We start from the raw sequence: 13,835 nt of genomic DNA on the forward strand, positions 1-13,835 counted from the left end.
TATTCTTTATTATAATTGGATATGGATCCCCTCTAGAGCTTTGCTAATTGATTTCACTGGAGAAATCCTGTTTTATCATTATAATGTATTTCTAGGGATTATACACCTCGTCCAAATTCTTTTCAAACCATTTGCTTTCTCTAGCGTGGACATATGTTCTGAGAAAATACCATTAACTCATATAACTCATAAAGGTATAATGCAAATGCAGCTATAATGTTTATAGTATGGAGGAATCAGAAGCCTCACAACTCTTTTAAGATAAATATTTAGGGTTTTTTTAGTGGCTAATCATGAGTGCCTGTTTTGGTTCTGTTTTTCTCAATCTTCCTATCAAGTAATTTAAAATCAATTTACAGAAAAACCCTTCTTAGAAGGTTTAGATATACAATTTTATTATAATTGGAGTCTTAAATTCTGATGATAAAAACTGATTTTTCTTCAACAGAATTTACTTTTTGTATGGTTTTTGCTTTTGTTTTCTAGAAAATGGTTCTTTTAATCATTTATTTGTGGTGGGGTTGTGGAGGAATTGCAAGTGGTCTGAAGTGTGGTTTCATCTGACCTCATGAAATTGATTCGGGGTGTGTGTGTGTGTGTGTGTGTGTGTGTGTATGTGTGAAAAAACTCATGACATAAAATTTGTCATTTTAGCCATTTTATGTTGTACAAATTAGTGGTATTAAATACACTCACAAGAGTGTACAGCCATCATCACTGTGCAGTTCCAGAACTTTGTGTCCCTCAAAAGGAGTCCCTGTGCACATTAAAGAATCACTCCCCATTCCCTCTTCCCACCTTCTTTGAAATTCACAAATCTGTTCTCTGTCTCTGTAGATTTTTTTTTATTATCAGTATTTCATAGAATCATACACAATGTGCCATTTTGTGTCTGGCTTCTTTCACTCAGCATGTTTTAAAGGTTCATTTCTTTTGTGGCTTGTGTCAGTATTGTACATAATTTTATAATTCTCTTCATTACTTGCTGTTAAATTTTTCCCCACATGTTTTTTAGGTTGAATTCAAGCTAAATAAAGAAACGCCATCATTCTCTGGTCGACTCTTACAACATGATCTTGAAAGAAACTACTCAAGTAGGCAAGGTATTGTCAGCAAGTGGAGATCAGATTTATCTTCTTTCAGTAATATTGTTTAATAATCTCAACTACCTAAATCCAAATAGACCTGAACTAAAAATGAGATGGTTCTTTATCCAATGGTACATTAGTCAAATTGGTTTGCTATTTATTTGGATCAGAATTGATTTTATGTGTACAGCATAGTAGATTATTTCCAATACAGAAAAAGCAGTTGTACTGTAGTTTGAGGGTGGGCTATGTACAATAGAAAGGGAAAGAATCTTCCAAATACTGTCTTAGAACTAGGAAAAGTGGCTAATTAATGAGGGTAAGCCTATGGGAACATAGATGTCTAGGAAATAAGGAAACCATGGAAAGAGTGAAAGTCAGGAGTAGAAAAGAAAATCTCTTTTCCTAACTAGTGCGTATAACTATATTGTTTTATATCAAAGGCCTTATACTTTGGTGTGCATCACCTGAGATTTTGTTAGAAAGTCAGGTTCTTAGTATTCTCCTTCCTTTCTTCTTCTTCCCCTTTTTGATTTTGTAGCTCTTTAGTGGTATTTGGAAATGTGCATTTTAATGCCTTGAGTGATTCTGATGGATGTGGTTTGTGGACCACCTTTTGAAAAACAATGCCTTATATTATCTGGTTATATTTCTGAAATGTATTTTTCAGTTCAAGGAGAAATTTCCTTTAGCATATCTGAGTTGTCAGTTGGTTGCGAACAACTGCTAGCCATTTGTAATGAGCTAGTGTTAAAAGCACTACAGAATCCTTTTATACTGTACCATCCCTATCTCCTAGGAGTTTGTATGAGAGGGTTGATCTATATAGGTGTGCCCGGATTGTTCATCTCATTACTGCATGAGCATGTGGGCATCTGGAATATTTAGCTAGTTGTTTTGTTTGTTTTGTTACTGCTGGACTTTCCTCTTGGGCCCATCAAATCTGACATGACTTTTCTCTTTCTTATATCCTTCAGTCTTGTCTTAGCCAATTGCCAGATATGGCATCAACCTACCTGCAGTTCCACACTGCAGGAAGCATCTGCTTTGCTCTCTTTGGTTTAGTTTAGTAGATATTTATTGAGTGTGTACTATATGCTAGACACTGTATTAGGAACAGAGTTATAGATATGAACCTGAAAATTCTCAAGTAGGACTTTTTATGTTTGCACTGAGAATTTCCTTCACTTAAAAAAAAATATTCATTGGCAGAGAGAGAGCATAATCAGAGCAAGCAGCAGGCAAAGGGAGAGGGAGAAGCAGGCTCCCTGAGGAGCAGGGAGCATGATATAGGGCTTGATCCCAGGACCCTGGAATCACGACCCGAGCCATAGGCAGGTGCTCAACCAACTGAGCCATCCAGGCATCCCCTCCTTCACATTTTTAATAATAATATCTTGTATTTTGCTTTCTAAGTCGTGAGTCAAATTTATGTATTTTATGCTATTCTCAAGTTAGAAGAGGAAGTTGTTATACAGATTTCTGGATGACTGGCCAAGGATATTTTTTTAAGTGGTAAGGTATTAGTAGATAGACCATTTGGCATGTAGCTGGGGTTTTTGTGACTTCTGTACTCATCATTCTATGTGCAAAGGCATAAACCTTTGGAGAAATTATGAGTAGAACTTTATCAGGAAAGTTTGGGAATCTTTATCTAATAAACTGCATTCTGATACCCAATTATTCTAATTAATTTCACCCCATTTCCCATTTTTTCAAAATTAATTAAACGTATACAATAGCTAATCAGCATAAATTAATCAATGGTACTGTCAGTCTAAAGGAAAGAAGCTCTGTGTTTTAGTCTGATAAGTCTAAAACTTGGCATGTAATTTCTTTTGGACTCCTTAGAATATTATTAACAGTTAATCCCTACCTATATCCTTGAGATTTTGTAAGAGTCAGATATTCCAGGGATATAATAAAATCTCAGTTAATCAGAATTTAATTTATTAAATCCCTTAATTAAGAATTCTAAAATATGTATGTAGAGGGGAAGAGGCAATTTTTCACTCTTAAGATCATGATAAATCAGCAGAAAATCTAGAATTAGTATCTCAAAGATAAGGCTGAGTAGATCATATATAAATGACCATGTTCTATATCATCCATCCACCCATTTTTCCATCCATCCACTTATCCATCCATTCATCCACGTATCTAAGGTATAGTTCAGAAAGATTCTTCTTGAATATAGACATTATTGAAAGAATGGTCAGAGTTTTAAAAAAGATTTATTCATTTATTTGACAGAGAGAGCATGAGGTGGCTGGTGGGGGGCTAAGGGGGGAAGAGGGTGAGAAAATCTCAGGCAGACTCCATGCTGAGCATGGAGTTGGGATGCTTAACTGCACCACCCAGGTGCCTCTGGTTAGCATTTTCATACTAAAATACAAGACTTCCGTGTTTTTTTTTTTTAACAGAAATAGTATATGCAAAATAGATTTCCAATTAACCTTTAGTAAATTGGAAAATCAATTAATTAATTTATTGATTTTGGATTCAGCCAGGAATATAGAGTCTAAAATGAGGTCTGGCTCCCAAAGAACCTATGCCTTTAATTGGGAAAACAGGGGCTTAATATCTAGTAAATTAAATAGTGACATATGAAATAACAGAAAATGTTTCAATTAAAATTTTGCCACATAGTAATATGGTTTATATGTAGGGCGAAGCATCCCACAAATATATATGGGAGTTTGATATATAAATATATGTGCATATATGTGGTTACATATATATCCACATAAATATGTGGATATGTCAATTATAGATCAGTCTAGTTTCCAATCATTTAGAGGATCTTTTTTTGTGTGTCTTAAGGCCTTTCTCCATAGTCATTCTCATTCCTTGCTATTTGTCGTGAGACGTATATCACACTGATGGTGAAAGTAAACTCATCATGGGGATAGGGATTATGACTCCTGTGTATGATAAGAGCTGAAAAATGTAAGGATAAAACTCCTTTAAGCATAGATGAAACTACTCTTGATTATTTCCTCTATACCCCCCAGTCTTTTAAAGTTTAAATCTGCCTCTTAAATTGAGAATTAACATGAAGTTTTAACACAATAATTTAAAAACCTAACTCTGATGCTAATGAGAGAAATCAAGGTGGTCTGTTGTTTGTGGAGTTTTACCTTTATCATCTTTAGCTGACCTGTTACACCTTAATCAGTTAATCCTTAGACTACTTTTGTTCCTTCCTGGGTTTGTTTGTTTGTTTGTTTGTTTGTTTTTACCTATCTGAATTTTGATTTCTAAATCAGTTTACTGAATCATGATTGCCATGGTATCTTGCTACGAGCTAAATCCTGTCACAAGAGCAGTTTACTGGTGAACATGTCAGTTCTGAGTGACTATATTCTAGAACATTATTTTTTTGATGTTTCATGATACTTAGAAAAGTGGAGTATGAGCACTGATTATTTTGCACAAGAAGCTAGATATGTGATACTTCGGTTTATACTTTGTAGACTCATAGAAGCTAGCAAATATCATTGCTTGACAGTTTTTTTTTTAAAAAAGATTTTATTTGTTTATTTGAGAGAGAGAGAGAGATAGAGAAAGAGAGAGAACACGAGTGGAGGGGAAGAGCAGAAGCAGAGGGTGAAGCCAACTCCTCACTGAGCAGGGAGTCCCATATGCAGGGCTCAGTCCCAAAACCATGAGATTATGACCTGAGCCAAAGACAGATGCTTTACTGACTGAGCCACCTAGGACCCCCTCTTGAAAGCTTTTTAATAGTATCTATATAGAACTTGATTTTAAGTTGTCATCATACTGTATGATGGTCTCCCAAGGAGTATGGTAGCTTCCTAGATTTGTGTTATTCTTTTCACCATATTGGTTTGTTTAAGCAGAATAATTCTTTGGTAACCATCATTTCTATTTTACTGCTTATCGCTCCCTTCAACATCATTTGCTTCTTTTAGGAAATTTTCTCTTAATAGGAGAAAACAGTAGATTTCCTCTGATGTTCAGACTGACCCCTTTGACCCCACTACTCAAATCTTACTTCATTTCTGGAATTTCCCAGCGTCTCTTCTCGACCATCCTACATTCTTCTGGGTCTTTAAAATATACTTTAATATTCACCTCCTCCCAAACCCATGTGTAATCATCTTCTTAAATGCCAAATAACTGTCACATTTATGGATGAATATATAACAGGTACTATTTCTTTTATTCTGCATTTCGTTTTACGTAGTCTATTTCATATTGCTTGCCCGTTAGATTGAAAGCTACTTAATGGCAGTCTGGTGTATAGGACCAACAGCCTCTAAACCTCTTGGGAGGATCATATGCCCCGTGGACCCTAACTACAAATGTACAGTGTTTATCCACATCCATTGGTCTCTGCAATATTCTCTACTAATGGTAGCTGAAGATACAAAGAATCTGCTATCCAAAACTACTTTCTCTCTATTTCCAGTAGCAAAGTTATGTATTGTGTAGCTTTGTGATAAACTTTTTGATATTTTGAAGGAGATGGAAGAGTAATAAGCCCTTCGCCTCGTAATAAATCATCATGCATCTCATCCACAACAAACGTGACAGAACTATGTGGGCTGGAAATGAAAACTACCATGAGCTCCTTATCAGCCTTTGGAGATTCTTCCATTCAGACACCTTCAAAGTCCAGAATCCGGCAGGGCTGTCATAGTGCTGGCCCAAATGTATCTGGTAATGAGGGACTATCATCTCAGTTTTAAGAGAGTTAAAATTTAGTACCAGGAGTCAGCATTATAAAGGGGTAAATATAGTGTTAGAGTAGCTCTATACTTTCAACCAATCTGTAAAGCAAGGGAAAAATTATTTGGTATATACAGAACATGTAGTTCAGAGCTGAGGAGGAAAGGAACAAACTCAGATGTAGTAATTAATTTTTTCCTTAGAGAGCTATGGAAACTGTACTTTCCAGAAAAGATATTTGTAGATGCCAAACTTCCCCAAATATAAGGTGACTTTAGTTTCAAGATTTTAAGGTTTTTCTTAATCAAGTAATTTGTATATAATTTTCAATAGGTGATCATATTAATCTGGCAAGCTCATCAATGCCGTCATTTCCCATTTTGCAACGTTCTTCTGAAGAGAAAATTCTGTACTCAGACAGGTTGACCCTAGAAAGGTAAGGACAATTTCTTTTCTTTTTTTGATGAGATAATACATAAACACGGTACAAGATTGGAAAGATAGAGAAGTGTCTCTCTCTTCTCTTGTTCTTTAGCTCTCCAGTTCTTCCACATAGGTATAAACACTGTTACCAATTTTTTATTTATCCTTCCAGGGGTGGGAGGAGGGATTTTTATAGTTATGTAACAGTGCTTACCTATACCCTGGAAGAGTAGTTTAGCAGTTCTAGACTATGACATTGATAAAAATGGATTTTAGGATAGAATAATTTATAATATAGTCCTCATATGGGCCCTTCTAGGCCCTATCCAGTTAAGTTCCTGTTACCTCACTGGCCTGACCTCCTAATTTCTCCTTCATTCACTTTACTGAAATTACACTTGCCTCCTTGGTGCCCCTTAAATACACCAAGTGTGCCTATACCATAGGACTTTTGCACTTGATCTTCCCTTTGCATAGAATACTGTGCCCCCACGTGTCTGTAGGCTCATTCCCTAACTTCTTTCAGGTCTTTACTCAAATGTCATTATGTCGGGGATGACCTTTCCCAGCCAACATCTCCAAAACTACTACCCCTTCCACCCTGACACTCCCTAAGCCCCTTCTCTGCCCTATCTTTCTTCTGAGCATTTATCACCCTCTAATGTATGAAGTATTTTACTTATCAAGTTTATTGTTTATCTCCTTCTACTAGAATATAAACTCCACAAACACTGGGAGTTTTATTCAGTTCTGTATCCCCAGCACCTAGAACAGAGCCTGGGACAAAATAGGCTAAAAATTTTTTGAATGAGTGAATATATTTAGGAATTGATCTTTAGCTTTAAATCTAGGAAGCCTTTGAATCCTCCTACACTGTGGTAGGAATGCAAATTGGTACAGCCACTCTGGAAAACAGCATGGAGGTTCCTCAGAAAGTTAAAAATAGAGCTACCCTATGAGCCAACAATTGCACTACTAGGCATTTATCCAAAGGATACAAACATAGTGATTCAAAGGGGCACATGCACCCCAATGTTTTTAGCAGCAATGTCCACAATAGCCAAAATATGGAAAGAGCCCAGATGTCCATCAATAGAGGAATAGATAAAGAAGAGGTATATTTACATACATATATGTATATATGTATGTGTGTATGTATATATATATATACTGTACATATACGTGTGTACATACATATATATGAATATACATACAATGGAATATTACTTATCCATAAAAAATAATGAAATCTTGCCATTTGCAACATTGTGAATGGAACTAGAAGGCATTCTGCTAAGCGAAATAACTCATTCAGGGAGACAAATACCATATGATTTCACTCATGTGGAATTTTAGAAAGAAAACAGATGAACATAGGGGAAGGGAAGGAAAAATAAAATAAGATGAAAACAGAGAGGGAGGCAAACCATAAGAGACTCTTAACTATAGAGAACAAACTGAGGGTTGTTGGACGGGAGCTGGGTGGGGGGACGGGGTAACTGGGTGATGGACTTAAGGAGGGCACATGATGTAGTGAGCACTGGATGTTATATGCAACTGATGGATCACTAAATTCTATCCCTGAAACTAATAATGCAGTATATGTTACCTAAGTTGAATTTAAATGAAAAAAAAAAATAACTCTAGGAAGCCCTTATCAATACAATGGTAGATGAAGCACCACCATCCTACCTTAGTGCTATAACCAGCCTAGAGAAACTATTTCTGCTATACAGCATAGTAGTGCATTTCCAAGAGCAAATTGTTAAGCAGACTTCTTACTTGAGCAGTGCACACTTGACAGTGAACTGTCATAGACCATCTGTGTGTGTAGTTGGGGAAAAAGCTCTCTGGAGGGTGTGATGTATTGTAGGCAGAGCACCACTTGAGGGCACCAGCTCTCATGACAGTTTTGCAGTATTGTTGATTTTGTGATCCTAATGCTACCTAATATTTGTAACTTTCCTGATATCCTTTTAATGTTTTGAGGGATTTTATGGTAATTTTTAGCTTAGTCTTTTAAGTCCAAGAACAGTACCTCAGTCCTTCAGTTGTGTGTGCCTTGATATTAACAGGAGCCAATGTTTGTGAGATTGTCACATAACAAGTTAGGAGCTTGAGTGGTAGCTTGTGGTAGTTCAGGCAGTTGTGAAGATGGTCCTTGTATCACGGACATCTAGGGTGAAGGTGCAGACATTGGTTAGGTGGAGACTTGCTTACCGAGGAAAGGCAGGATCAGGGGAATTGACTCTGCCTCACAGGCTCGTTGTGAAATGGCAGGATCACAAAGATGCCAGAAGCTCAGGCATAATGTGAGCAGTACCAGAATGTGCAGTCAAGAGTTGGGTTAGCAGCAAAGCCCTTTGGAATCATTATTTGAGAGCCAGTGGTAACAGCAGTGGTTTCCAAAGGCAGATCTGCCATGCTGTACTACTTCTGCGCCAGGAGATTGAGGGATCCAGAGGAGACTCCAGACTGAGAAGAAGTGGTTAGAGAGCTAGACTCTGGCTGTCCTGGGAGTTAGGAGTACCAGCATCAAGTAGGAAATACAGAGGCAGAAATATAGTCTAATAAATACCTGGTGTTAGGGCAGGAGGTATAACAAATCAGGGATTTTGTAGGCAGAACAATCCCTTCTGGAGAGCACTGGCTTATTATGTATGTGTGTTTGCTTGTTTTGCTTCATGGCAGGGACTTAGGGGGCAAAGGGGTGGACACGTGAGCCTTGCAGTTGGGACTTAGTCACTGGATTTGGAATCTGAGAAAGTGACTTTACTTCAAGCTACAGCAGCTTATGTAACAGGGAGGCCAAGATTATTTCTTTTCCTTTCTCAGTGATGACTGACTCAGAAATTGGGTGAACTAGAAGCTGGGGGTATTGGTAAGTTTAACAGAGAAAGAGGAAGACTAAAGCAGGAAAAAGGAGACAAAGTTTTTTGCTAAGTTGATAAGTAAAGATACAGATTTTAAACTAGAAAACTTGTCTTTTATTAATTTATACTTTACAAGGTAAGGAGCAAATGTGGTAGTATTGAATGCATGAATGAATTCTAAGTACTAAGCGCACATTAAAAGATTTCAACCACAATTTCACTCATGCTTGTAGCACTCTTATTTTTTTTAAAGGTTATATTCGCTTGATTTTTACTGAAAGGAAATAGTTCTAATAAGTCTCCACATTAGAGTTGTTCACACGCTGATCAGTACAGCTACATTTTCATGTTGAAAACCTCAGAGTGGAATCATTCCTCTCTGGCCATTTTATTAGAGTAGTAGAATTCTTAAAGGGCCCTGCACATATTTACTTCACATGTAATACACAATAACTTTTCACATAATTGATGCTTTAGTGTTTCAAATACAGCTAAAAGCATGTATTAGTAAGGTTTCATCCTATCCTATAGCATTCTGAATGTTCTGCAAAGTCTAAAGTTAATGTTGAACATGTAAATACTCTTAAAATCTGTGCTTCTAAGGAAATGTGTAATAAGGACCACCTGCCCATTAATGGATTTCAGGATGACACCGTATTCATGAAAGTGAACTGTAGATGGCTGAATTTCTTGCTCTTCCTAAGATGTCATCTAGCTCAGGAGTCTGTGATTCCATGAGAGACCTGTGTATGAGTTGTGTTTTTTTTCCCTTACGACTTAGTTGCCTGGGTATTCTTAGCATCAGTGGATTGATGGCAAGGGTATTTCTCTGGTTATGTGACATGGTTCTTTGAATCATTTGAATTTTCAGAAGGCAATTACATTGAGTGTTTTCTGATGTTATGTCAATTTTATGAGAAATAATCAATATTGGAGACTTTTCTTAATACGAGAGCTTAGACTTAATTTTAGTAATTGCCTGTCAAAGCGTATTGTTTTATAGAAATAATTTATAATTAGATCTAGGATATTCAGGTTCTGGAGGCAAGAAAGGATTCTGTTTATTTTTTTCTTCTCACAGTGTGGGAGCACAAAGATACCATTAATTATATTTGTAATAATAAGAGGAGACAGGTTATCACATCGAAACTATATTAACTTTTTAAAATGTTTTCTAGGCAAAAGCTGACTGTATGTCCTATCATTGATGGAGAAGAACACCTTCGTTTATTGAACTTCCAACACAATTTTATAACTCGGATCCAAAATATTTCTAATCTACAGAGGCTAATATTCTTGGATTTATATGATAACCAAATTGAAGAAATCAGTGGGCTTTCTACTCTGAGATCCCTCCGTGTCCTTCTGCTGGGGAAAAACAGGTAATCTTTATAGAACAGATTTGTTTATTTACTTGGGGCTAATGTTGAGACTTCTGGTGTTTGATAGCAATTCAGAATTGAAGAATCCTTAAGAAACTAATAGATAAAAAAAAAAAGAAACGAATAGACTAAAATTTGGTAAGATTATTTGAATGGATTAAGATTCCGTCATAATTTGTTTTATGAGATTCAGTCTGACAGACCAAATAATATTTATGGAATGCATATTTTATTATTTCCATTACTTCCCAGTGCTCTATCTTACATGGAAGTAAATAGCAGACTTTGGCCTTAACTTTATATTTTCTTGAGCTATCTCATAAGCAACCGTGTATAATTCACTTTCGTCTTGTGTGTTTCACTTATAATCCCTCTCTGTACCTGACTGTGGGTGGACATTTGATATTTCATGTTTGTCAAATTACTGATTGATTCTTGTTCAGATGGTGTTCTCGGTATGCATGTAATATTACATCCTATATGAGCTTCCCCAGTTCCTTTTCTAAGCTCTGTTGAGTAGTGTAGTTACATAATTTCTGACTGATAGTTGTCTATGACTTTTTTCACCATTCTGTTTTACTGGATAGCTTTCACAATGCCTACAAAGAAGGGCTGTTTAGCCAACTCCAAAAATGATTTTTATATGATCAAATGATGAATTTTAGTTACAGTATTACACCCAAGCTTGGTTCCCCTCCCCACCACTTTCTCCCTGACACCATGGATCTCCAATTACCTCTTTATTCTCACTGGTCAGTGGTAATATAAGGTATTTTTCCAATATCATGCCCCAGAATCCCAGGCTCTTGTCTCTCCTCTGTGTTTACGACCAGTATAGTTCCTACCAAAGTAGTTTATTGTCTATACTTGGTTCAAGTGTTATACTTTAAACCAAACATTATGGCAGCTGGAGGGAATTTGGGGAAATTAAAGGAGCATGGAGTATTAGAGCTTAAACTGACTTCAGAGATCAGCTCTCTTATTCACAGAAGAAGAAATGGAGATGTAAAGGGACTTTTGCAGGTTATATATGTATAAACTGTATGCAGTAGGAATATGCCAGCAGAGTAGTTTATGGAGTAAAGTAAGAAGTCAACTTTTCATACATTTAAGGCATTCCCTTTAGGTGCTCCCTGTTCTCTCTCCCAGAGATTTCTTAACTAGTTTCTAGTCTGTGGAGTTTTTGATTTGTTTGCATAGCTTCCATTTGTTTTTTAGCACCATTACTTTATGGCCTCCTTTCAGTCCTGAAGTTTTTTCCTAGTGGCATTTTTAATCTCCTTTGCTAGTTTTAAACATAGTATCTAAGAGCTGCTCCTGGATCCCAGTGTTTTAAATTATCTCTCAACTGACTTTTCTTCCTACATCTCCCTTGCAGCTTCTCTGACTTCTCAGAAATAACCTTTTAAGTTTTTTTTAAAAAATAACTTGTTGCTTGAAGACACCAGTCTATCTGACCTTCTTACCTTTCCAGAGGTCTCTTTGCTCCTCCAAGTCTAAGGGATTTAATGCCCTTTTCTGTATCCTTAAGCTTGGTCTAATAAAACTAATCTGATTAAGTCACTTCCTCTTTCTACTCTTTCTGATTTGTTTGTGTTTGGTTATGTTTTACTTCATTTTTCACATAAAGAAAACAGCTATAAGGAATTTAGAGCATTAGTGTTCTCGAGTAAAAAAGAAAGTCAGAAAGACAACTTTCTGCATTCTCCCAAAATGCATATTTCTGAAGTATCAGAACAAGGCAAATCTGCCTCATGTTTTCTGGTCAGCTATGTGAGCCTTGAAGATGCAAATCTATCCTGAGGCAGGATTTTAGTGAACTTTAGGCAAATCTGGCTAAGGAATGCTTGCTGGAGGAGAGGGCAGCTCATCAGCCACCCTGCCTCCCCAGGTTTGTCTTGGATGAACTGTTGCCCCCTGCTGGGCCAGTCCAGGATGGTTTCTCCCTCTTTGCAAAGCACTGCACCATCTTTTAGTCCAAGACAGTGGAACCAGCTGTTAAAATCCAGGGCAAACAAGCAGCTCCAACAAAGATTTCTGACCAAAATCTAGAATGTCTGTGCTCAGATTCTGTATGTGAGGTTAGCATTGCTACCGAAGAACCCCCAGCCCCTCTGTACCACTGTGCCACTGAAGTTCTTGCCATCTAACTCTTCTACTTTCTGTGTTCTTGTTTATCCTTGTGAGATCTTCTCATGCTTTCATGATCACAGGCTAATGGGTAGAACTTCAATGCGTTTTTGTCTCGTCACCCATGATTATAGATACAAAACTCAACAGGCTCAGGATTCCATATTCCTTTCCTATTGATTCCTGGAAGGTCTCCACTTAAGGATTTGTCTCTAACACCTGAAAAGCCTCGCCTTCATATGTATTTCTGTAGTGTGGTCCTTATGCAGGCATCAGTATCATAATATGGCTTGCAGAGATAGGCTCTGATGTACCCCTGGGGGTCTGTAGCTGCTGATGTGATGGGTAAGGCTTGTCTTTTCCTAGTTTCAGTCCATTTAATGGGTGAACTTCCTTTAAAAAACATCTTTGGGTCGTATTGGGAACTGACTACAATTCTGCAAATTCATGAGGTCAATACCTATTCTGAGCATTGGTCTCCTGGTCAACTGATACCTTCATCTGCCTCTGAATTCTTTAGAATTGAATTTTTTTTTTTTTTTAGGTCATTTCAGGTGCTGGGGGTGGGGGAAAGAATCTATGATAAAGGTAATTCATGAAGACAAGACACCAAGATGTTTGATTGGTCTGGGTTTAACTGACAGTGAATGACTTAATCTATTTCTTTCCCCTATTTCCCTGGGTAGTCCAAATCTGCAGTGAGAATAGTGAAGCCACCATGTGTCAAAGCTAAAAGAATGCCTGAAGTCACAGCATATAGGTGGTGTTTTACTGGATAGCTTAATGGTATGTGAGCCTCTGGTAGAATTCTGTGGGAAGGCTGACGACACAGGCTGGGCTCTGTGATTGGACCACCTTAAAACTGCCCAGAGTTTCTGTTAAACACAGAAACAGAATACATTGATCCTCCAAATCTGAGAACTTTAGGCCAAAACAGTCTCTGTCCCTTGTGTGTAGTTTTCAAAATGTTAAAAATAGAATTCTCAGACAAATAGTAATTATAGGCCAATGTTTTAATTAACTCAATCATGAGGGAACCAGTCAGATAACAAAGCTGGTTCAAAAGGAGGATAAGAGAAACTGATATATAGTCAATGAAAAGCAAAGAATGTCAGAATATGATTAAGTTATAAAATGGGTTCATGTCCTACAAAGCAGTAAGATTATAACCCTCTGAGTTATTTCTCTAACACAGAGAAATAAATTACATTCCTACCTGGCAAAAATCATCATTATATCTTAAT

General features: G+C 37.0%; 1 protein-coding gene across 4 annotated transcripts in view; it reads left to right on the top strand.

Annotated features, from left to right (window-relative positions):
• LRRC49 (leucine rich repeat containing 49) overlaps window positions 1-13,835 on the top strand; it is a 150,248-nt gene that overhangs the window by 2,676 nt on the left and 133,737 nt on the right. For 2 of the 4 annotated variants that reach the window (XM_026015945.2, XM_072739042.1), the window contains exons 3-6: window positions 1,016-1,103; window positions 5,577-5,774; window positions 6,117-6,219; window positions 10,258-10,461. In XM_026015945.2, coding sequence (XP_025871730.2) covers window positions 1,016-1,103; window positions 5,577-5,774; window positions 6,117-6,219; window positions 10,258-10,461 — 593 coding nt within the window. The remainder of the gene's footprint in view (window positions 1-1,015; window positions 1,104-5,576; window positions 5,775-6,116; window positions 6,220-10,257; window positions 10,462-13,835) is intronic. The other 2 variants (XM_026016021.2, XM_072739043.1) reach the window with 1 other exon arrangement.

The sequence above is a fragment of the Vulpes vulpes genome, chromosome 15 (genome assembly GCF_048418805.1).
Source record: "Vulpes vulpes isolate BD-2025 chromosome 15, VulVul3, whole genome shotgun sequence".
NCBI classification, from domain to species: domain Eukaryota; kingdom Metazoa; phylum Chordata; class Mammalia; order Carnivora; family Canidae; genus Vulpes; species Vulpes vulpes.